This window comes from Drosophila ananassae, chromosome XR (assembly GCF_017639315.1).
Source record: "Drosophila ananassae strain 14024-0371.13 chromosome XR, ASM1763931v2, whole genome shotgun sequence".
Classification (NCBI taxonomy): Eukaryota; Metazoa; Arthropoda; class Insecta; order Diptera; family Drosophilidae; genus Drosophila; species Drosophila ananassae.
Genome location: NC_057932.1, coordinates 15,705,441 through 15,731,946, shown reverse-complemented (window position 1 = coordinate 15,731,946; position 26,506 = coordinate 15,705,441). Strand labels below are relative to the sequence as shown.

Genomic DNA, 26,506 nt, shown 5'->3' with positions numbered 1-26,506 from the left:
GACGGTGTCAGGCCGATGCCCAAGTCAAGCCAACTCCCCTTATTATTTTTCTCGACAGGCTAATGAAAACTAAAAACTTCAATTACCAAAAGAGCCAAATAATGCGTTTTTAAACCCAAAAATGTAAGCGAACCGGGCCAAGAAATTGTGATAGATGAGGGTTTTCTCCGGCTATGTGTTTTTTACGGGCCACTTGTTTGTTTGTTGTGTGTCCTGTCCGCCCGGCTTCCCCCTTCCGCCCCCCGGCCACCTAGGAAAACAAATCCGAACAAAGAGTGACCAAAGAAAATGGCAATAAATCAGTGTAAATAACACACACACACACACACACACACACACACAAGTTGTTCCGCTCGGGGTGGCAGGATAGGATGCGAAAGGGTATCCTGTTCGAAATTTCCCAAAGGGGTGATTATTTAAAATTGTCCAACGCATAAATAGAAGTCAAAGTTAGCAGCAGCTGCGGGACTTGTTCCGCCCAGGCCCACATCCTCCTCAAGCTGTTGCTCGAAAATTTCCAAAGTGCGATTATATTTTGCTTCCAACTTGCCACACAAATGGACTATTGCTTCGAAAATAGCATTTCAAGAAGATCTTAGATGATTCCTGGATCGATTCCCCATCATTCTGCATCAAAATGCAGGAGCAAAATATTTTTTAGATTTTTTTCCAAAATTTCCAGGGGGTCCCCTTCAAAAACACAGGGAATGGCCTTATGATCCTCTCGAAGGCTATATCTCTCCCAATATTCATCCGATTCCGAATCGGAATGTTTTAAATGGTTTGTGGATCAATTCCCCATCATTGTGCATCAAAATCCAGGAGCAAAATATTTTTTAGATTTTTTTCCAAAATTTCCAGGGGGTCCCCTTCAAAAACACCGGGAATGGCCTTATGGCCTTCTCGAAGGCTATATCTCCGCCAATATTCATCCGATTCCCAATCGGAATGTTTTAAATTGTTTGTGGATCAATTACCCATCATTCTGCATCAAAATCCAGGAGCAAAATATTTTTTAGATTTTTTTCCAAAATTTCCAGGGGGTTCCCTTCAAAAACACCGGGAATGGCCTTATGGCCTTCTCGAAGGCTATATCTCCGCCAATATTCATCCGATTCTCAATCGGAATGTTTTAAATGGTTTGTGGATCAATTCCCCATCATTCTGCATCAAAATCCAGGAGCAAAATATTTTTTAGATTTTTTTCCAAAATTTCTAGGGGGTTCCCTTCAAAAACACCTGGAATGGCCTTATGGCCCTCTCGAAGGCTGTATCTCCGCCAATATTCATCCGATTCCGAATGGGAATGTTTTAAATGGTTTGTGGATCAATTCCCCATCATTCTGCATCAAAATCCAGGAGCAAAATATTTTTTAGATTTTTTTCCAAAATTTCTAGGGGGTCCCCTTCAAAAACACCGGGAATGGCCTTATGGCCTTCTCGAAGGCTATATCTTCGCCAATATTCATCCGATTCTCAATCGGAATGTTTTAAATGGTTTGTGGATCAATTCCCCATCATTCTGCATCAAAATCCAGGAGCAAAATATTTTTTAGATTTTTTTCCAAAATTTCCAGTGGGTCCCCTTCAAAAACACCGGGAATGGCCTTATGGCCCTCTCGAAGGCTATATCTCCGCCAATATTCATCCGATTCTCAATCGGAATGTTTTAAATGGTTTGTGGATCAATTCCCCATCATTCTGCATCAAAATCTGGGAGCAAAATATTTTTTAGATTTTTTTCCAAAATTTCCAGGGGGTCCCCTTCAAAAACACCGGGAATGGCCTTATGGCCCTCTCGAAGGCTATATCTCCGCCAATATTCATCCGATTCCCAATCGGAATGTTTTAAATGGTTTGTGGATCAATTCCCCATCATTCTGCATCAAAATCTGGGAGCAAAATATTTTTTAGATTTTTTTCCAAAATTTCCAGGGGGTCCCCTTCAAAAACACCGGGAATGGCCTTATGACCCTCCCGAAGGCTATATCGAAGGGAAATATTTAACATAATGAATTAAATATTTTAATAACTATAATGAATAAATAATAAATATCCTTCTCAATGAAATAATAAATATCCTTCTCATTGAAATCCAATTGGGAAGTTGAACTGTTCCCACTCTCTAACTGAGATCTCGGAGATTAGCTGAGAACAGTTGGGAACAGCTGATGCTGCTCTCCTCCTAGCTCCTCTTCCGCTCTCTCCCTCTCTGCGCTCCCTCTCTCTGCCGTTTTCGATTTATTAATCGATAAAAACAAAACATAAACAAAAAGAAAAGCACCAAAGTGGCCGCTCCAGAATTCCGCGCAAAAAATGTCATCGGTTGAAGTGGAAAAACACCTGAAATCGCCGCCAGAAGGAGCTGGATCTCCGGGAGGCGCCGCTGCCGTGGCCATCAAGGAGGATGCCAGCGAAACGGAGCGCCTCGTGAAGCTGATCACCGGAATGGGCTATCCGGAGGGCGAGGCCCGTCTCGCTCTCGCCCACAGCAACAACAACGTGCAGCGCGCCATCCAGATCCTGGTGGAGGGTCATGGCGATGAGGAGGACGCCGCCACGCGCTCTCACCGTCGCAGTCGTCGGCGCATCCGGGAATTGCGCAGCAGCCTACTCGGTAATCCTGCCACCACCGATTACGTCATCACTCAGCTGATGACGCAGCAGAGCAACGCGAGAGCCCTAACGGAAATGCTAAACGGCGGCAGTGCGGAGGCCATGAAGCTGCTGCTGGCCGAGGAGGGTGAGGGGCTGGAGGAGGAGCAGCTGGGAAGAGCTTTGGAGCCGGAATCCCAAGAAGACTCCAACGGAGAGGAGGTGGAAGAGGGAGAGGAGGAGGAGGAGGAAGAGTAGGAGAAGGATGGCTCTCCCAGTGATTCGAAAAACTGGATTTTTTATTTTAATTGTCATGCTTCTTTGAATATTTTTATTATTTTTTAAAAGTAAACAAATTTTCTATTTAATTTATTTTGGTTTTTAATTTTTTAGAAGGGGGACATTTTTGTGGGAAATATTTCAAGTTTATTAAGCTTTAAATTAAGTTATTAAAATATATCTGAAAATATGTTTTTTTTTCTCTCAGAAATAATTTTCAGGATTTTAGTGATATTTATTAATTAAAAATAAAAAAATATATATAAAATATATTTAAGGCTTAAAAATTCAGTTAAAAAATATAACAGTTTATTTAAAAATAACTTGAATAATTTAGTTACATAATTAAGTAATAAAACCTTAGATTTTGAATTAAAAGTACTCCTTTTTAAAATAAGTTTAGAATAAAAAGGTTGTGGAATAAAATTATTCGTTTTAAATTAAGTTTTAAATATTAGTATTTTGATTACTAATTAATTTTATTTTTTAAAAAACCTATTATTTTTATTTAGCAATAACTATTTTCTCTGCAAGTCCTTTTTTTTTTTTTAATAAATTTAAAACTCCTGGTTATCCTGATCCTGTTTCTCTCCGTCACTCATTCAATTATTTAAATATTTTTCATAGAAAATATATTTTCAAGCCTCAAAAATACTCATCAAATGGAGCGATGATGATATTCCCCATTTATTTATCCGGAGAACCCATCAAGGGACATTAAATGCATTACCCCCTCTCCTGCCCTCTCCTGCCATCGAAAATCCAAATTGTTACGGGCGGATGTGACTGACTCGGCGGACTCGACAACTCTCCTCCGGTCAAGGAGCGGAAACAGAAACCGAAACAGAAACAGGAGCAGCAACCCTGCCCCTGTCTGGCATATAATAGTAGTAGCACAGCTTGTCAACCCTTTTTTCCTTAATGATTAATGATCGTAGATTTTTTTTTTATTTTTTATTTTTTGTTTTGGTTTCGTTCCAGTGTGTTTTGTTCTGATTTCAATTTAATGCTTACCGCCTTGGAGTTGTTGCATCCCCTAGATGCCACTCTGATTCGAGTCCCGAGTCCGTTGTTGAAAAATTCTAATTAATTTTGACTTGCAACCGTGTGGCAGTGTCAGTGTCAACCGCAGCCACGTAACCGCCGCCCGACACTATCTATCTCTTTTTTTTATTTTATTTTTTTTTTTTTCGGTCGGAAACCGGGCGGCCGGGGCGCGTTTATCGCGGCTTGATCGGCGTTGCCACGTAGCCACTGCCACGTAGCCACTGCCACTGCCACGCTGTGGCATGCCACAAGCAGACTCGGGCAAAAATCACTTAATCGGAAAATCAGAGAAACCAGTAACCCTTCCTGCCTTGACGCCTGCCACGACAGCCGCTTAATATTTATTTATTTTTTGTTTTTTTTTTTTTTTTTCGCTTTTTTTGAAGCGTAGGCGTCGCCGTCTCATTTATCAAGCTCTGTCTTAACCCCTTACCCCCTAACCTTGCTGTGGAGTGTCGCCACCTTTGGTCTACTTGGGGTTAAGGTACTCCAGGACTAAGTAAAGGGTTAGGGAATATTTTGGGCCATTAGTCTATTGAAGGGGAGACAGGTAAAGTGGATCTCTTCAAGGTCAAGAGCTGGGTTTTAGGACTAAAAGTTAGTGATTTATTTGTAGTTTTTTTTTTGTATCGATTGAAATCGATTTAATCGATAAATATTTGTATACAAATATCGAAAATTGGGATCTTAGGACTAAATGTCAGAGATTTATTTGAAGAGAGATTGATTTATTCGATTTAATCGATAAATATTTTTATAAAAATATCGGAAAATCATGTTACAAGTTTTCAAAAAATTACTTTTTTATTAGAAACTCTTGAATTCTCTGGGAAATAGTTTTTTTTTTTAATATCTTTAAGAACTATCCTGATCCTGATACAAGTCCTTGAAAAACACAATCTTAAAAAACTATTCTGATATAGTTTTATTTTCTGAGATTTCCAAAAGAGTCTCCAAACAAAAAAGCCACAACTTACCCCATAATTAGAAACCATTGTGTGACTTTTTGACTTTTTACTTTCCTCATTCCAATTTCTTTAGTTTTTCTTTTTTTTGAAAATTATTCTTCTCTTTCGGTTGATTCTGTTGATTTGTGGAATTTTTTAAAAAATGCAATTGTTGAAGTTTTGTAATTCGATACCGCGATGACGGGTCCTGATGGGTCCTGACAATGCCCTGCAATCACAATCGACAAATCAAAAGCAGTCCTGCCAGGCCTGTTCCAGATCCTTTACAGTTATTGTTTTGCATGAGAGGGGAGTAATAATTTAGGAGGGGGTAAAGCCAATATGTTGTTGACAAAAAGCCGGTAATAATAATTGCTGGTAACAAAGAAGCGTGCGAAAAAAAAAAAACCAAAAAAAAAAAATAAGAGAAAAAATATACAATAATTGATGACAACAGGAGAGTTGCATCCTGCATCCTTAAGATATTATTATTTATCAAAAATACTAGCAGATCCATGACCAGATATTTTATTTTTATTTTGAATTTCAAGTGAAGGGAGGGTACTGACTATGAGCTCTGTTTTTTTATTTGCACAAGCGCTTAATTGTGTTACAAAAAAAAATATATACATATATATATCATTAAAAAAAAAAGGGGCGAGAGTCCTGCGGCAGAGGCTTCACTTTCTGAAGGAGCAGCTGCCGAGGGCTGCCAATTAATAGATGGAAATGGATTTGCGTAAGAAATATGCGTTGCCATTTCCACTTTTCCATTTCCATATCACAAGGGCAGGACCAGGACCAAAGGACGACAGGACGACAGGCACAGGCCAAGCACCGAACCAGAGACAATTAGGCAATTATTTGCGCAAAGGATCAAAACCAAAACAAAAAGCCCTTCCAACCCCCCAACACTGTCCTTGTGGGAAAGCGCATCTGTGTGTGCGTGTGTTTTTGTGCCAAATTCCAAAGCCACAGAAATGAAAAGAGAGAGAGAGCCAGTGACCAGCTAAGGGATACCCATTTAGCCTCTTTTCTGAGTTCCAAAGATCCTGAGTTCCTGAGTTCCCCGAACCACTAGATTTCTGTTAAAAATACAAATAACTTGGTGGGTTTTTAAGGTAATTAATTGACATTTTTTATGATAGTTATTGATAGTTAATACTACTAGTTATAAAAGTTTCAGCTGATTTTATTGAAAAATTTTTAAATAAAAATAATATTTAATAAAAATCAAAATACAAATAACTTGGTCGATTTTCTAGATAATTGATTTACATTTTTTATGATAGTTTTTGATAGTTAGTAATACTAGTTTTAAAAGTTTCAGCTTATTTTGTTGAAAAATATTAAAATAAATGTAATATTAATTCTAATAATTAATTTCTAGCTTTATTTTTATTTACCTTAGTGACCATCTCTGTTGGTACCTGAGCCTTTTGGTGAAATATTTAATGGTATTTTATTTTTTGGGTGGATTGAAGAGTTTTATTTTCGGTGTAGACTGGGGAGCTTGAGCTTCGGCTACCGCTACCGCTTTTAATTGAACATGAGCAATTAGCGTGCAATTTGTTTCGCTCGCGAATATATTCCAACGGTAAATGGGGGCAGCCTTACCACCGCAGCCCCCATCCCCTCACACCGTTCACGTGTGCCACGTGTATTATTTTTTTTTTCTGCCCCCCTCAACCACCCCCACCCCCACATTTTGTGTCTCTTGCGAAGAAACGCACTTGAGCAGAATTAATTTAAAATAGGGCTCTGCACGCGGCTAAGTGATTATGTCCTAAGCAGAAAGCGCTAGAGAAGGTGGGGGGTATGGTGGAGTGGTGTGGTTGGAAAGGCCATTCATCCACCACCACCCACCCATCCACCCAACCACCCACTCGTGACCCCCTGAGTCCATCGCGGCCTGTGTCAGTTGCTCGCATGTTTAATTATAATTAAAAAGCACAGCATCCCGCATCCTCTCCAGGGCTAACCTGATCCATAAACATTAAAATGGTTAATTGAGTGCTTAGTGTGTCCTTCAACCCCACCTTACCCCCACCCCTCCCCACTACCACTCCCTCTCCCTCTCCTTGCCCTCTGCTGCCTCATATTAATTATTTTAATTGAAATGTTCATTATTTTACATCTAATTTAGTGCCAAAGGTGCTTGTGTCCTCAAAAAAAGGGGGGGTATCTTAGCATTAATTATTTTAATTTAAGAAATATTTTAATAAGACAAAAATAGTTAAGAAATTGTTAAATAATTTTTATATCCTTAAAAACCACTACCAATTATAACCCACTGTTTCTCATTTAATTTTTTTTATTTTCTTATTTTTTTTTTTGGGGGTTGTTGCGTGGTTTATTATAAATTTTTAATTGGCTTTTTATGTATGAATAATGCCCGGATCTGGCCTGTAACTGAAACTGCCCCTGCAACACATTATTTTCCCACCCGTGGAGTTAAGAGTCGTTTTAAACCAGTAGAGATGCTCCTGGTTCTTGTCTTTTTTTTTTCTTTATTTTTTTTTTATCATCATTATCATCCCTTCAACCCCTTTGCCTCTCTTCACTTTTTTTTTGGATATCATTATTTTTTTTTTTCATCTCTGTTAGAGTTAATTTATTGTGTGGTTGTTGTTAAAATTAGTATTAGTAACGGGACAATAACAACAATCAAGGTGGAATAATAGGAGGGAGGGGAGAGAAAAAAAGGGTTGCCCTTACTAACAGGGTGGCATTAGCACAAACAAAAAAAAAGAAAAGAACAAAAATATCCTTTGAAAATTATAAAAACTATTTTGTAGCTCCACCTACGAACAGGTGACACAGGTGCGCCTACGCAGCTTTACAGTTAGCCAGGTGCGAGGTGCAGAGCTCTTAACAGAGCTGTCTAACAGAGCCACCCTAGCGGAGCACCTGTGATAGGCAGCTGGAAGCCGAGAGCGGCATCCAATCGCAGGGCTCCAAGACCCCAAAAACAGAATCAACCCTCGCATTTGGAAGCGCACACACTCACACACCCGGCGAGAGAGAGTGCGAGAGAGCTCCAAGCGGAAAGAGAGAAAGTTAGAAGAGGTCTCCCCCTCCAGCCAGATGCCGGTCTCAGTGGTTTAGGCTTATCACAACAAGCCAGAAAGAGAGAGAGAGAGAGAGAGAGAGCGAGCGAGTGTGTGTGTGTGCGTGCGAGAGAGAGTGGGAGTGCGGGAGAGCAACCACCAACAGTTTCATTCATGCAGCAGCCTTTAGCAGCAGATTCGAGACCCAAAAGCGGCACATTCGCAAAGTGAACTTCGGCGCTGGCGGTCGTGTGTGCGCTTGTTCCACAAACAACAAAACAACAAACAAAAACAAAACGAAAACAGATCGAGAACGAGAACGAGAACGAGAAAATAAATAAAATTTAAAATCAAAAGCTATCTTAAAACAAAGTCATTATTTGGCCAAAACTAAACAGACTAGCTAAATACATTTTTTTTCGGTGTACGTACGCGTGTGTGTTTTTTTTTAAATAAAAAAATAGCCAACAAAACACATGCCACAAAAATAAAATTACAAAAAAAAAAGGAGCAACAGAAGCAGCAGCCCCCCCTCCGTGAGCAATTATTTAAAATATGCAGATTTACGATCTAACTAATTGAGTCAGACGAGAGAGTGTGTGCGTGCGTCAGTCACTCAGTCAGTCAGTCAGCCAGTCAGTCAGTGTTATTGTTGTTGGTGTGCGGCAGGTGTCGCTATCCCGCCCCCACCCACAGCACACGGCCCCTTCGCGACCTCGCTACTCGTGCCCGTTTCTCTTCTCGTCGAGTGATCTTGTGCGCCCACTCACTCACACACACACACTCATCTAAATATCACCCAAAAAACCAAACAACACCCCAAACTAAACTAACGGTTAACGATCTCACGCTGCCACCCATCCCCCCCCACCAAAGCTCCAAACTTTAGTCACTCTCTCGCTCTCTCTTGCTCGCGCTCTCTCGCCGGTGTGTGTTAGTGAGAAGAGAGAGAGATTAGTTCTCTTGTCAGGCCTTCGCCTTGGTGCGTGCGAGTGGCGAGAATTCGCATTCAATTAGCGCAAATTGAATAACATAAACAAAAGCGAACGAACACAAAATCAAATACAAAAGCAACAAAAAACGCATTCCTTAGTGCTGTGTGGCAAGTAGCAACAACAACAACAACAACAACAACAACAAGAGCAACAACAACAATTGTATAATAAACGAGCGCAGCTAAATAAATAAAGAGAAGAATTCTTCCGAAGAGTAACAACAACAAACAACAAAAACATAAAACAGAAACAGGAGCAGGCGGCAGTGGCAATTAAAACAACAACAACAACAACTACCACTAACAGTAGCAGTTGCAACAATAACAACAACAACAACAAAAACAACTCAATTCTCCGCATATGTAAGTCGAAACTAGAAGACGATCCTGTTTCTTCTGTTTATTTTTTGCGCCATTTGTTCTAATTAAGAAAATTAAGAACCGAAGATGAGTCTTCTCCATCACCCACCTCCCCCCTCAGACCCCACTTTTGTTAATTGCCTCCGTCTCGGATTTCTTTTGCCGGGAAGAGAGTCTGCCAGAAGCCACCAGCCAGAAGAATTGCAACCCCAATCGCCCAGAATCAGCAGAAAATATTGAAAAAGGAAGCCAACTTGGCAAAATAATCAACGGAAATAATGGCAGGATGTGGGGGGTTTTTTTTAAAGGATGTTTTTATTCTTAGGAACTTTGCGGCTTAACTTTGGCTTTCAAAGAGAATGTTTTTGGGAGTTTAAGATCTTTATTTATTTTGTTTCCAAAAGAGTGAAGTCTTTACAAACAAATCCTAATGGAAAGTATTTTAAATTTCTAATTCTAATTCTTTACAAAAATTATTGAAACCTTTTTAAACTAAAATACCGTTTTTATAAAGGTTTCTAGTTCTTCAAAGATATTTTATTCTAACTTATTCACAATATATGCACAATAGAAATTCTAAAAAAATCTTAAGGAATATTGTATTTCAAAGATATTTTTTTTTTATGAAAACATTCCAATTGGAAATATCTTCCGAAATTTAGATACATTTTAATCAAAAAGCATTTCTCATTAAATTTCTGTTGTGTTTCTAAATCTAGTTTATAGTTTAGTTTTTAGTTGGAATTTTACCTTAAAATAATAAAGAATTTATGGGAAGTGGAATGTGATTGTTTTTTTTTCTGATTTTTCTTAAAAAGTGAATAAATACATATCTTTGTTTTTATTAAAAATGAAAAATCAACAAAAAACAGTAGTATGTTTTAGTTAAAATATAAAAGTTTGTTGTTAAATACTTACAGAAACTTAAAAGCAAAACTAAGTGATTTTTTATTAATCATTCTAGGAGAGTTATCCCCAAAGATCATTATCTTAGAGATATCTAACCTAAGGATACCTTATAAAATAAAATATAATATAAGGTATATTCCTATAGATACTTAAAGATGGAAAGTATCTTTTAGTTTTTAACAAGAATAGATTATAGATAGGTGCTTAGGAAAGTGGGGAAAATAATAATATAAGAACTGAAACATTTTAGAAAGTCTCCTAGTGGTATAATGGACTAACAATCTATTTTAAACAAAACCCATAATTCTAATCCAAATCCAAATCCATGGTCTTAGTAACCTCTTTCCTTTCTAGAAACTCAATCCTTTAACTCCACGCCTTTCTTTATTTCTGAATCCATAATTAGAGTGTTAAAAGTGGCAAGATCTTCCCCAGTTGGTTTATCCAATTAAAATATTTTCTCTTGTTATTGGATAGATGTTAGTGTTTCTTTTTGTTGTTGTTGCCTCCTTGTGGCAGAAGAAGCAACACTTTTCCGCGTGGCACTCCCAGAAGTGCTTTTTTCCCCAACATCTTCCAACTTCAGTCTGGGGATCTTGGCAGTTGGAGGAGCATCTAATTGCAAATTTCACACATTTGCATGCCCCATCCGCCCACACCTCTTAGCCTCCCACTCTGGTCTTCTATTTTTTTTTTTTTATTTATATATATATATTTTTTTTTTTTGTACTAGCCCTCCATTATTTAATTTCCAAGTCGAGAGATGTTGTTGTCAGTCAGTCAGTCAGTCAGGCAGCCCATTAATGCCAAATGCGTGTCTGTCAAGGGGAGTTCCTTTCCCTGCTCCTCCTCTCCTCCTTTTTGGCCAGAAAAAGGTGCAAAAACAGAGAGAGAGAGAGAGAGAGAGAGAGAGAGAGAGGTTGCATTAATTAACATTTAAACAATAATTAAATTATTCATACAAATGTGGCAACCAAGAAGGGAAGCCAACAAGAAACAGCAACAACAACTGCCTATTAGTAAGGCTTATTGCCTGTCTGGCTACCTCCCTTCCCCCTCTGGAGATTGTATCTCGAAGAGACCGCGCACGCGCACCTCCAGAGCACCTCAAGATCCAGAGATCCCGTCCAGAAGGAGCTGCCGGCGGACCAGAGGAGCTGCACAGTAGCGGGCCATGTTTCTGATGATGACGGAGACGCACCTACATGCAACGCCCTCTCAGGCTCAAGCTCACGCTCATGCCACCTACCCCTCTCCCTCCTCTTTGCTTCTTCTTCTGCTTGGCACACTGGTCAGCAGGGAAAAGGAAATTAATTATTTTTTGGGGGAAAAAATCATAGCATACTTTTTGTCAAAATTTTGGGTGAAAAATGGTGTTCTTTCGGACAGAATATAGTTTTTTTTTGTTTATTAATTTATAAATTATAGTAACATTTCTATTAGACGGTTTTTTTTAATAATAATTTAAAAAAATATTAGTTTTTTTAGCCCATTAAGCTACAAATTATTAAATTTATTTCATATTTTGGAAAGTAAAACCATTTATTAAAAAATTGAGGAAAAGTTTCTTATTAAATATTTTAAAAACGATTTAAAACATCAAATATAAATTAAAATAAAATAGTTCTTATATAACTGTACATTTTAGAGCTAAAAATAACTAAATATGTAAGCTGGTTAGAATATTATATAAATCTATATGCAATTTTTTAAGTTTTAAGGTTGTTTTTATACTTTGTAACTTGAAACTAATAAAAATGCTAATGTTTAAATAAAATATTTCAGAAAAAAAGGATAAATAAGTGAAATATTGTACAAGATAATAAATGAAACATAAAAAGTAATTAATAATCAAATTAGTATTAATAATTCTTAAAAAAATATATAATATACATATATATATATATATATATATAAAAGAATAATTATATATAAATAATAATAAATAAGTAAAAGTATAAATAAATAATAATAAATAAGTAAAAAAATATAAAAAATGTCCCTTAAAAAAAAGATCTCTGATCTAACTGCCCCTTGCAGGCCAGTGTAATTGCCACACATTGCGAATGTGCCGCTTTAATGCTAACAACTTGCTTAGGCCGTGTCTCTCCTTTGGCCTTCCATCCCTCCTGCCACTCAGCCCTCGTGCCTCCCACCCCTCCTCCTCCTCTCCACCATCCACCCCCAACAACAGCAACTGCCCTTTTCCTTCTACAAGATTCTGGATCTTGTGGCGTGTTCTCTGACCATTCCACTCCCCTCCGGTGAATCCTTTAATTTATGACACTCTTGCAACCAACTAGAACGGCCAACGATCAGTGGGAAGTGGCTATAAAGGCTAGGGGGCCTGGGGGGCAAGGGGGTAGGTGGAGAGTAGGTGGGGCGGGGTAACATGACAACAATTTGCAAATATTTTATTAATAAATGGCATTGCGTTCATTTCGAGCTGGACCCAGAGTCCTCCCAGAGTCCCCAAGTCCGAAACTTGTTGTGGCAACAACGCTTAAAAAGAGAGAGGGGGAGGGCGAGGGGGAAGAGAGGCTTAAAGCCAGTCTGCAATTGGTAGCATGCGACTGGGATTGTGGCAGCTAAATTAAATTAAAATAAAAGTGCTCTAAGGTTGCGCCCAAAAGCAGGCAGTCTCCAGTACAGTAGAGACTTAATAAAAACGAATTATTATAAAAAAAAATATATATATTAATTATTTAATTTGAATTATAATTTATTGTTTAATTTAAAATATACTTATTATAAATTAAATCTCAAAATTTATTTAGTTTCTTATAGCTAGGCTCTACTGTAGCAAGATCTCTGGGGCCAGTTTCGTGGGCAGTTGGCGGCCAAGTCGACCGGAGCCCCAATCCCCAATCCCCAATCCCAGGCCTGGCAAATTGAAATCGAAAAAGAAAACTCGTTAATTAAAAAGTTAACATGTGTGGTGGGGTGGTGGGGTGGGGCGGGGTGGATGGGGGACCCGCATTCGAGCCGCAATTAGAGATGAGCACGTGAATGGCTAGAGACGACAGATTGAGATCGTGAGAGAATCGTGATCGGATCTCCCCAGACCCTCCCTAATCATTATATGCAAATTGAAAGGAAATTAAGGGGTGGAAACTTGTTTATAAAATGCATAATTATTTTTATTATTTTCTCGCTCTCCCTCTCTCTCTCTCTCTCTTTTGTCCTGTTTGTGGCGTAAAAATGAAAAATATTGTGTGGTGCGTTGAATAATGAAACAGTTATAAATCAGATTGGTATAAAAGTCAAGATTGTGTGTGACTTAACCCTTTTTTTTTCTAGAGAGGAGCTACCATACATCTCTCTCGCTCTCTGTTGTCTTGTTCACTCTTTCGTATTCCGCATTTCGTATTTTGTGGTCGTTTTCATTATAATTGGTTTGAAATTAATTTGCCAATTACACGATCTCACATTTAATTGGCTTTTAAGGGAAGGCCAGGACGGCGGAAGAAGAAGAAGGCGCAGAAGAAGCATCTACAAGAAGGAGTGAAGAGTGGAGACTGGAGAGAGAAGAATTGGTAGTGCGTACTCCTTAAGTTCCAAGTCGCTGCTTTTGATTCTTTTTTCCTTTTTGGCTTTGCCCTTTTTTGTCCCCCACAAAGGGGAGGGGGGCGATACAATGATCATCATTATGATCATGATGATGATGATGATGATGATGATGATGCTGTGGCAACATCATCATTAGCTGAAGGCAACTTCTGGGGCCTTGTCTCCTTCGATTTGGGTAAATGAGGCAAGCAGTGCGTGCGACATTCGCTTTATGTGCCGACAGCCGACAAAGAATGATTCTCTATCTCATCTCATTCCACATTCCATCTCTCTCTCTCTCTCTCTCTCTCTTTCTGTTCTTCTTCTTCTTTATATAACTATCTCCCTCTGTTCTTATCAATTTGCAATATTCATTTTTGCATAATACGCAAGCGGGGCATGCCATTATCCTCCAAAGTGCACTGGAAGAAAATAAATTATAGATTAATTTTGAGTATTTTTGTGGAGTATATGATACCTGGTACTGGGTTATAAGATAGAGAAAGAGAGAGTATATAGTTGAGAGTTGTTATAGAGAGTATATAGTCTCTATATACATACTTTATATTATTGAGAATTTCTAGGTCTTGTAATGTTATTTCCAAAAAAAACCATATAATATTGGCTTGTCTATAGTATTGTTTATAATACTTACTACCATAATTAGTACTATATACCATAATAATATTTTATACTATTTTTTTTTTGTTATTGTATGTTTTTTAAATATTTTTTTATACTTTTCTTTATTATTTTCTGATTATTTATACCCGATACTTCACTTTTTACCTTAAAATAGAGCCTGGTAACTGATACTTTTTAAAGAAATCTTCAAAAAACTAAGGTCTAATAGCATAAGACTACACAATTTTTTATAACTAGTACTAGTACCTATTACTATCTTATAGTATTATTATAGTATCTTATACTAGACCATATAATACCCGTTACTTCTTAAAAAGAAACCATCTTAAGAGTATCTGCAGCTTATAACCGACTCTTAACCCAAAGAACCCCTCTACCTTTCCACCCAAAACTTTATTGGTTATAAAAATTAATCCCTCAAAGTATTAATATTTTTTTTAATTTTTTTTTCTGTGCCTTTTGGAGAAAGGAAGGGAGCGGTTAGGGAGAGGGGTAGAGACTCGCGTTAATTGGGTTGAACGTGCCGAAGTGGGAAAACCAGTTCTCCACTCTCCGCACTCCACTCTCCACTCTCCACACTCTACAATCCACTCAGTTTGCGGCCAACAATTTTAACTAAAGCCTAAACACTTTTAGTTAAAATGCCAATTAAAATATTCTTTTTTTTTACCCATTCTCTTCGCTCCCGATCCGATCCGTTCCGTTCCGTTCCAAATCGAGCTGGTTGCCTTCTTGGCCAACTTGGTCGGTCGGTCGGTCGGTTGGCCGGTTGGTTGGCCGCCTCTCTGGCCCTGTTGATCGATGGGAGACCGACCGGAGACCGACGACCGGAGACCGCCGACTGTCGACGACTCGGGGCGAAATAAATGCAGATGTCAATTAGAGGCTCATTAAAAAAAAGTCCACACAAAAGCGCAAACATCCCAACATCCGAGTGCTGGCAAAAAGGGTTCCTCCAGTAGTCATCCCCCCTCCTAAAGGAACATCGCCTCGTCCTTCTCCGCCACCAATCTCTTGGGGGAACTTGATTTCCAACATGAGCATCACTTGCACTTTTCTCGAGCTCTCAGTCTCCAAGCTTCTCAGCCACTCAGCCTCACCTTTTGGATCATTTCAGTTCAGTTAAGTTTGAAGCTCCTCCTCCTCCTGCCTCTCTTTCCCCACTAGCTAGTGAGCTAGCGGATGACTCCCTGCCACTTCGTGGCAACAAACGAATGCATCACCGCGGCACAGATTCGATCCCAGCCCAGTCTTCCCAGCCCAGTAGAAACGGGCACAGCCAGTTGCCGCCCAACCCAAGGATCCCCAAGTCTCGGTCTCAGTCTCAGTCGTAGTCCCAGTTGGAGTCGCAGTCGCATTCCAGGCACAGTGGTTTATAGAAGGAATTTTAAGGTTTTGAAATATCAGAAATTATTATATATAGATACAATTTTTTCAATCATGCTTAAATTATATATTTTAAAAATAATTTTCTTCAAAAACTAGTTTTTTTTTATCAAGTTTTGAACTCTTTCTACATATATTTGAATATTTTCTTAAAGAAATATATTTGTTCTAGGACAGTTTCGAACTCTTTCTTCTTTTATTCTACTTTTTAAATAATTTCCTTCAATAATAGTTCTAGAAAAATAATTATAAAATAATATTTTATTTGAAAATATATAAATATTTTTTTTTTTAATTTTTTGTAAATATTTTCTCTTTGACAGTTTTGAACTCTCTTAATTTTGTGTTACTTTCTGCTTGATTTGTCCCACTGTACTCCGTTTTGTGGCCGCTCTGAGTGAAGGTGATTTAAAAATTTTGTCACATTTTCAGTACAAAGATTTTGGTATTTTTTAATGAGCTCTCGGGGATTCTCGGCTCCTCAGGTCACCTCCCCCTACTCCCACTTTTTTTTTTCTTCCTGGGCCTGGGACTCTTGGCCTGGACATTTCTGATCAGACTTTATTTTTATTCTTATTTTATTTTTATTTTTATTTATTTTTTTTTTGTTGAAAGATTCGGTTACTGCTTTTGTTCTTCAGCGAGTTCGAAGGGAAGAAGCCTACGGAATAAAAGTGCAAATTTTCAACTCAAGATCGCTCTCTTTGCCGACTTTTCGCTCATTTATACATATATATTTTTTTGGTTTTATTTTTTGATTTTATTTTTATTTTTTTTTTGTATTTAAATTGTTAATGTGAGTGGGTCCTGTGTCTTTGGGGAATTAGCACAGCTTTTGTTCTTGTTATTGCCAACTTGTTAAAATTCCAATCATTCGAATGGGAATCGGAATGGGAATGGCATCGCCATCTCCTCCTCCTCCTCCTTTGTGGCAAGGACAACGAGGATATGATATGTTCCCAATGTTCATAAATTCAACACGTCGCCTGTGGAGTGGCCTATAGGGGATTTTTTATTTTTATTTATTTCCCTTTTTTTAGTGACCAATTTTGGAATTCCATAATATTATAGTTAGTTGTATCATAGACTCTCTCTCTCTTTCTTTCTCTGTCTCTAAGTTACAGGTGTTTTGGGTTAACAGTACAGGTTAATTACAAGCTCAAGTTTCCTCTTTTTTTTCTATATTTTTTTTTTACAATTTTTTTTTTGTGGTTTGGTGGCACGCAGGCGCAGAAAACTACATACCTCCGACGTAATTAATTAGCGAATGAAAAGCGTATGCAACAATAATTATAAAAGTAGAAAGGCAATTATGCAAAAAAAAAAATAAAGAAATAGAAGTGATGAGACAGGAGAGGGGGCAGGTGCAACGAAGCCAGCCACGCAATGCGGATGCAATTGTTGTTTTTATTTGTGTTGCCGCTTGTTTGTGGTTGCTGTTGCTGCTGCTGCTGCAACTTGCAACGCATTAAATTAAGTTGCCAAAGCGCAAGAAAAAATGGAAATTACATGCAACACAAACACACACACACACACACACACATACAAACAACAACAACAACCACACACAATTGCACACTCGCTCATTAGAATTAATTGACTTTCCATAATTGAGAAAACAATGCGGTGGCGTTGACGACGACGACGACAACGACGACGACGACGCCGTCGACTACGACGATGAAAGAGGCAGCCCACTTGCTGATGCACTGAACAAAAAATCAGGGAAACTTTGAAGCTAATTTAGAAACAGAAAAAGGGCCAAAGGAGAGTCTTAGAGCCTGTGGTTTAGGGGTAGAAGTGGCTTGAAAAAGTTTTTTTTCAGGGAAGAAATACTTACTTTTATACTTAGTTATATTTTTAGATAGAAACTATACAGAACTGGTTGGGAATTTTAGGCCGGAAACAAGTTTTTGTTAAAAAGCTATTGTAGTTCTTATAAATTTTTGTTCAAATGGTTATTTTAGGGCTTATTTAATGGAAATAATACAAAGAAACAATAACCTACAAAGAAAACCATAAAACAATATACTTTTAATATTTTTACTGCTACAACAAGTTGAGAATTATAAAGAAAATGGAGAATAAATAACGAAATAGGCTGCTTTCTTTATTAAAATTGTTTATTTTTATAAACTCCACAAGAAATAGTACTTTTTAAAAGTAGAAAAATTGACTTTTATATAAACTACTACTATTAAAATAGATTATAATATATATTACTACTATATAATGCAAAAAATAAATATATCAAAAAACAAAAAAAAGGAAAAAAATCATAGAATGATCTATAATTTCCATGAAAATGGCATCTATTTCTTGAACTCTCTGAATTATAACAAAAAAAGCAATCTAAAACCCAATTACTCCCATTTCAGTAAACACATAGCCCATTTGCAGGGTATTTCTAGTTTCGTATTACTGTGATTTGTTGACTTTTCCGCCGTATTTCCCCTGATTATTATTAGGCGCATTAAGTGCGCTTAAAATGAAACGAAAATGCAAATAAATTGCATTTAATTTGCCACTCCAAACAGAGCTGGTGGGGAGCTGTGCTGCCATTTTAATTGGTTTTTTACACGCATTAGCATAACAGCAACATCAACAGGGGAAAAAGCTAAACAAAAACCAAAAGAAATAAATAAAAAAGAGAAAAAAACGAAAAAATACAGAAGAGCATCATCAAAAGATTTCCCCCTTTTTTTTTATTTTTTTTTTTTGTATTTTTGTATGTTGGCGGGTGTTTTTGGGTGGGCGTCTGATATATATATTTAAGTGTGTGTGTGTGTGTGTAGAAGAGGTGTCTTGGCTAAGGATTTTGATTAAGATTTAGTGAGAATGCTTTTAGCCAAGCGCATAATTCAATTGAAATTTCGTTTTATGCAACAGTTGCAACAACAATTGCCACAAACTGTACAATTTGATTGCGTTAATTAAGCAAAAAGTACATTGTGATTAGTGGACTTTGAGGAGGGGTAGGGGGGCCACAGGAGGTCTAAACACGTCAGCGACTGTTTTAATTAGACCATTACTGGGCGGGCTACATAGATACTATATCTGGTGGTCTATTTTAGAAGCTGAAACTGAGGCTAATTGGTAGAATAGTGCGCAGAAAAGTGGGTTTTTTCTTTAAATTTTAATTTTATAAATTATTTTTTAAGGGATTGTGGGGGATAGGGGTTATAGAATGATGATCTTAAGGGCTTTAGATATTTTTTTTATAAAAGATAGCTCTTCAATAGAAGAGGTTGCAAAGTTATAGACAGAGGAATATGGTAGGTTTTTGGGATTTTGGGAAGGATTTTTATAGAGGTTGCTTTTTTAAGGTTTTTTTTTGGATAAAACTTATGAAAAGTTAGTGAAAAGTTGGAGTTAAAATAAAGTTTAAATGGACAAGCGGACAGAAGGACAAGCGGACAGACGGACAGACGGACACACGGACACTTTTTCATAAGATCCAGAGCTAAAAATAATCAAAAATAAAAATAATTCATAAACAAGGTTGTAGATGTCTCTTTCCTCTCCACCATAACTCCACATATTAAATAAATCTTTAGATAGTTTCCCCCCTTAATTAGTTAATAATTTAGACCAAATACACCTCTCCGAAAATGCCTTTTAAAAGACCTCCTCCTAAGAACCGCAGACTTGTATGTAGAACAGTGCCATTTGAACGACACCTTTGACCATAATTAGCTACATTTTAAGTTGCCGCCCCCTGATTACAAACGGAATGGCAACACTATCTCTTGGATTCCATCCTCCCGCCTTCAATAGACTCCCCCACCCCCTCAGTTGAAAATTACGCAAGTTGATGTCTCTTAGGTCAATTGCCGATTGACGCCTCTCATTCAAACTGAATGGAAATGGAAATGGGAATGGAAATGTTGATTTCGCGGATGGCGATTATGATCCAGAAATCAAATAACAAGCCTGGCATTCTATAGTCTAGCATTTAATGCCATTACTATATAGGCATCTATTTAAAATCAGATGCTGCTGCTGTTGTCGTTGCTTATTTCATTTTTTTTTTTTAATTGGCTAGAAATCGAAAATAAATGTAAATGTGCAACAAGGCAGGCAGCCATCAGGCAGGCACAAATGCAAATCGACATGATTTATATGGAATAAACAAACTATTAAATTGTGTGCACAACTAGCTAAATTTAAATACTAAATTGCCAACGAATCTTGCTTTGAATTTGATTGCATTGCCAGCAGTGTGTCATGTTCTTGTCGCGGGAATCGGGCATCGGGGATCGAGGCTTGTTTTTTTTTTAGAAAAAGTTACATAGATTTACACTTAAGTTTGCTCGCAACTTGAGCTGGAGCATAGAAGCGCGCGTTTTTAAACGCGGTTGGGGGGGTCTGACAGTGTTGTAAAGTGTTTAAAAAGTAATCGAAAATCTTAAAAGGTGGCTCTAGAAAGTGTAGATCTTATAAGAAAGTTTAGAAATAATGTAAAAGTCATATTTTTAGTTAAAGTTTACCAATAAATTGTATGGAAATCATAAATATTTAATTTGTAGTGTTGGTAAACGTTGGAATACATAAGTGTATTAAGGAGTTTTAAAATAAATATTCAAATAATAATGATATACCAACCGGAAAGCTATTTAGATACGAAAATAAAAGTAACTATCTAAATCTTTTGCAGGTTTTTATGGAAATAAGTGTTGCTAAAGAATAAAAAGTTTTATAAGTGTTGGTAAGGGATAAAAAGTTTTAGAAAATTATTGAAAAAAGATTTACAGCATTTTAAAGAGCAAATTAAAATGATTTTAGAGTAAGAAATTGGTCAATAGAACTAATCAGATGATATACAAAGATATTAAGTCAATTTTATAGAATTTATAGTGTTGGTAAATGGTGTTAATAATAGTTATTTGAAATAATGAAGTGTTTTGTTAGAAAAAATCGTGGAAAACTGGAATAAATCTTCAAGAAACCTGATATTTATGCCCCCTACTACCTTCATCTTGCCCCACTGTGCCGCCCAAATGACTCGAAATATGAAAACAAGACTTTCATTAACACCGATCTAACAATGTTCAACTATATCTCTACCCCGCCCCCGCCTTTTTGGCCAACACGATAATGATGATGATGATGGTAGTAGTGGTGGTGGTGGTGGGTCAGGCTGCCAATTATCGCATTGGAGCTTGAGCTTTGGGGCAGCATCCAGAGGCCGGAAAGAGAGAGAGATATGTTCGTAGAGCAGCTGCCAATTAGTTGGCAACGTTTTTTCGTTCGCTGTGTGAGCCTTTGTTTGTTTTTTTCTGTGTTTTGTTTTTTAATTACAACTGCACTAGAAGCTCTAGACCAGGCTTGTCTTGGCCGGCCCAACTGAATGAGTGAGTGAATGAATGAATGAATGCCAAAATGGTTAGGAAAGCGGCTCGAAAGAGGGCCAATTGTGGCGTGCAACATCATTAGCATTCATTGTGACATTAACACTTTCTTAAGAGGTGCAACTACTTCACTTACACTCATTTTTTTCAAGTGCTTGGAGATCAGTTTTTTTTTGTTTTTTTTTTGCTTTTTAAGAAAAAAAAAAAAAGGGGCAAGGAGCTGGGGCACACTCGCATCAGTGGAGAGGCGTGTATGTCTAAAAGTAGTCATCATTAAAATTCCTACAGTGGCACAGAAGAAAGAGGCGGCCGGCCGCAACAGAAAGAGACAGCAAACAATCCCCAACTGGGCGGCAAAAAAAAAAACAAGAACACAATGGTTAGGAGATGTGTCCTTCTTGTTTCAATTTTCGTTAATTATGTTATGAAAAACTCACAACAAAAGACAGACAGAGAGAGAGAGGACGTGCAACGTGCAACAAGCAACTTGCAACAAACCAACTTGCAACGTGCTCTTAATGAGCAGAAGCTTTAGATTTATGGCCTGGAGTGGCCGAGAGGAGTCCTCTCTAGAGTATCAGAAGACTAAAAAGAGAAAGGTATAACAGAAGATCGGGTAGACTGCGTGGGCGTTTTCAAGTTGATTTCTTCTGACTTTGTCTTGGCCTTCTAATTAGCATTGCAAGTGAAATAAATGTGAATATTCCAGCGACCAGACAACCGCCTACTTACTGATTCTCTTTCTACACAAAGAGAATAAAGAGGTTCTGCCTAAAACTAATAATTATTAATTATTAATAGTCCAATTAAATTATTAATATTTTTATTACTTCCGCTTTGATTGGAAATTTTGGAGGTTTTTATGATAAAAAGACATAGAATTACACACTTTTATGGCGATCTTTTCTTAAAGAAGTTGTCGTTTGCCGATTTATGTCGTTCTCAAAAGGTTTTCTATCAAAGGATCGAGTAGAATAGAACTACATACTTTTTAGGCACAGATATGTCGTTCTCTGAGTGCTATGTCGCTCTTAAAACTTTTTCCATCATTGGCTAGAATATAATAGAACTACATACTATTCTTGAGAAGCTATGTCGTTTGTAGATTGTTATGTCGCTTTTAAATAATTTTCTATAATTTTATTTTGAATAATTTTCATAGAAAAGATTAGAACTACATACTTTTACAATATTATTATGTTGCTTAATGAATTATGTCGATCTAAAATAATTTCGCATCATAGAATAGTTTAGAACTACTTACTTTTAAGGCTTTATTTTCTTATGGAGCTATGTCGTTTGTGGAATGATATGTCCCTTTAAGATTTATGTCGGTATAAATCTAAATTTTCTAAAAGAAACCCAAACACATAGAGTATTCCCAAAGAGTCAATTTGCTTTTTAGAATTATGACAGCAAGCAATTATCACCAAATTTCTAGATCAGGTGTTGTTTTCAACATATGTTTATATTTTTATATATTTTTTTTGTTTTTTTTTTTTTTTTGTATTTGTTGCGCCGGCATTGCGCATACGCCCCGTAGTACGGCCAGAGATCGTGATCTTTTGTTGTTATTGCGCTCGGGCACTTTTAATTAGTGGTGCAACTTCTGAACGTGTGTGACTGACTGTGACTGTGACTGTGACTGTGGACTTTTAAGTGTGTTTGTGTGACTTTACGAGCATCGTTTTTAAAATATATTTTAATTAAATTTGCTTCAGTCGCGCTTCAGTGTTGTTGTTGTTTTTGTTGTTTTAGTTTCTCGCCATCACAGACTTTAATATATTTTTTAATTAATGCCTTTTTCTTGGCTGCTTTCTTTAACGCTTTGCCTTTCTGCTTGTGCTTTTTTCTATTTCTATTCATTGGAATTCTTCAAAGTAGCTACTAGGCAGCTAGTAGCGATTCACGCGACTGCATCGGAACGGAATCGAGTGCATTAATTGCTAATTAATAGTATTTGTTCATGTTATTGTTGCTAGTGGCAATGCAATTAAATCGCAAAGCGGCACACAATTAAATAAATGATTGAATTGCCTTTCGTTATTATTGTTTACTCACTACCGCAGTTTCAGTTTATTTATTTATTTGATATTCCATACTTTGCAATCCCTATAGATCGGTCGAGTTCAGGCTTTCTTTTCTCTCCCCCCACCCATCTGTTCAATTGGCTCGGCCAGCCCACCCTCCAGATTTAAATAGAATAACAAACTAATTAGTTGAGATTTCAATTTTCTTGACAATCACGATTCGCCCGTTGTGCTGTTTCTGTTCTGTTCTGTGATTTATTCGTCGTTTTTATTTGCTTTTTTGCATTTGTTTTATAATTAAAATTCCTCTGACTGCTTTGATGGCTCTGGGCTCTTCCTCTTCTTTGTTGGCAATAGCCAATTGATTTATTAATAAACATTAAAAATTAAAAAGCATACAAGCATAAAAAAAACAGAAACAACACACGCTTCGAAATGTAAATGCGGCAGTCCAACTTGCATAATAACAACCGCAAACGGCAAATGGCCAACAACAATACGTTTGATTATTAATTAACAACAATTTTTCAAATCGTTAAACCCAAAATCAGCACAGCCAGAGAGAAATAGAAAATAAAAGTGTACAGATAATCACATTTCAGATACTCTTTATAGAGTACTTTTATAGGTAGATTTTTTGAGAAGCGTGTAGAAGGGACCTGCAAGTAAAAAGTTTGTTTTTTTTTGTTTGTCCCTAAAGGGCTTCAAGAAGACTCTATATAGTTAAAATAGTACAAATATGTGATATTAATACCTATTTTCCTTAAAAATAATATTACTTTCGTAGCTAAACTTTTTGAGAAGCGTGTAGAAGGGAGCTAAAAATTAAAGAGCCACCTTTTCTCTCTCTGTAGGGTTTTAGGAAGGCTCTGTATAGATAGGTAGTTGAAAATAATATTTTAGAGACCCTTTTTGTAAAAAAATAAAGTTACTTCCGCAGCTAAACTTTTCGAGAAGCGTGTAGAAAGGCGCTAAAAATGAAAGAGCATCTATTTTTGTCTTTATTGGAAGGCACTCCTTAAGGAAGTCTCTTTGTATTTAAATAGTATGCTTTTAATACCCTTTTTCCATAAAAATAATAAGACTTCTAAGCTAAACTCTTTGAGAAGCGTATAGAATGGCTCTTCAAAACTAATGCACTAATGTGCCTCTTTTTCCTTCTTAATAATAATTTGTTCCTTCATATGACACTCCATGGACCCTCTCGTATAGTTAGTGTATTCTCCAATCCCCCTCGTGGCAGCGCAAATAATTGAGAAACCAATTAAAATGGCAATGCGAGCGATTTGAGGCAATGAACACGATTACGATGACGATGACGACGACGGCGCGCAAACGCAAAACGCCAAGCAATTAGGCTAGGAAACACACTGCGAATGGTAGCTACAAAAAAAATAAAATAAAAAATAAATAAGGGGGGGAACACACAACACACACACACACACACACAGAGTGAATCTCATACATATGTCAGCAGCATGCCAATTAGAGGGGCAGCAACTTTGTTTCGATTTTAGAATTTATTTCGGTCAACTGAACTTATTTTTAATTATAGTCGGGGTGGAGAGGTGAGCAAGAGAGGTACTTGGCATTTCTGCTGCTGCCACTGATCTGCGGTACTGGCTTTAAAATTAATAAACTTTTTGGGTATTTATAGATCGGCGAGAGCACTGACTTTGAGATAATTGCCAAGAAGATTGTTGTTTTGTTGTTGTGTATTTTTTTTTTTCTAGCCCTGATTGATCGATTGTGGGCTAGAGAGTGGATGAATGAATGCCTTGGCTCACTGCCAGTTCAAAATAAATATAAAAGGGGGGGCGTTAAGAGTGTTGATAGATGTGTCAAAGATGTGTTGAACAAGAGTTAACACTGCTATGAACATGATTATTTTTTTGTCGAGGGGGATTATAGCTATGCTTTTGTATATTTACATACTTCTGATAAGATAAGAGCCATTACTAATGCTTCTATTTATTTTCTTTTCAGGTAAGTGTCACCCAACATTCATTCAACACATGAGATTCACGCCTCTGAGACCTCGGGTGCGTAAGTAAACAGAGTGAGAAGCGTGTAGAGGGGCGTTCTCTACTACATATATGAGGGGGGGACTAGCACTCACTTTTTAATCACCTGGAGCTCCCATTTCAAGGGCAAGTTAGCCGCAGAATTATTATAAAAATTATGAATGTCGCGCCGTTTGGCTTAAAAGAGTCTTAACTATTTTTTTTTGACCGGCTTTTGGTGGCTTATTGTCATTAGAGTTAGTTATTAGGTGATTCATTAGCTAGAACAGAGCTCCATTTCTGGGGCATGTTCCGGAAATCGGAATAGCCAGAATTCCAAAGGAAGTATCCCCCGGGGTAGTGGGTTTTTTGATTTTTTTTTAAAACAACATCCAGAGTCTGATAAGCAGAATTATTATTATTTTTTATATTATTTTTTTTTTCTAAGATAAACCTAATTAAAACTAAAACACACACTGTGCCGCATGGGGCATGAGGCATGAGGCATGGGGCTTGAGGCAGGGCCCATTAAATGCAACACTGACAAAATTAATTGCCACTTTTTCGCATTTGGCAGTGCAACAAACGAAAATGTCAAGCAGACGAACAAAAACAAAAAATTTTAAAAGAGAAAATGTTAAGTAAAGTATGAGACACATTGTGGGCGGCAAGGGGAGGAGGGGGCGTGGCAGCCTGAATTGCAAATTAGCAATTGCCGTCAGCGGAAGTTGTTGCAAATTTGTGGAGGAAATGGCTTTTTTCTTTTTCTTTTTTTTTCCCCCCCCCCCAAACGCGAGAGGGAAATGCAAACTGCGAATTGGATTTTGTTGCGAAAATAGTTGCAAGTAGAGCACTATTACTCACCGGAAGATACAGATCCAGGTGGTACTAATAGTATCATAATTTCTAACTGATTTCCTTTAATTGGAAAATGGAAAATCGACTCGAATCCAATTAAAAGAGTGCTCATTAAGAGTCGCCAATCAAGAGTATCGCTGACAATGGCTTTTTAATTAAAAGCAGAAAGGCTCGGCTTTTGGCAGAACAGTGTTCAAGGATATCCTCAAAAATTTGTACATCTATCTAGCCATATGGCGCTACATTTTGTGGCAGGAACAAAAACACAAACACAAACACAGAGACAGACACAGACACAGAAACAGAGACAACCAGGGACAGCACACACATAATGTGTCCAAATCATGTTACAAAACAATTTAGCAAACAAACTGTCTGAAACATGACAACTTAAAGCGTCGCTTCAGACAGCCAAGAAGAAGGGGAGGAGTTTTGGGGCAAATGGGGCATGCAACACACACAAGTTGTTGCGGATGCTGCTTCTGTTGCTGCTACTTCTGTTT

The 26,506-nt window shown here is 37.4% G+C and overlaps 2 protein-coding genes across 2 annotated transcripts in view; both read left to right on the top strand.

Annotated features, from left to right (window-relative positions):
• The window catches only part of LOC6505194, a 63,602-nt gene that overhangs the window by 14,486 nt on the left and 22,610 nt on the right, over positions 1–26,506 (top strand). The gene's annotated exons all lie outside the window — the stretch shown is intronic.
• On the top strand, positions 2,238–2,944 carry LOC6505193. Its single transcript, XM_001965487.4, has one exon. It carries the CDS (start codon positions 2,317–2,319, stop codon positions 2,851–2,853), a length of 537 nt encoding a protein of 178 aa, XP_001965523.1. The 5' UTR covers positions 2,238–2,316; the 3' UTR covers positions 2,854–2,944.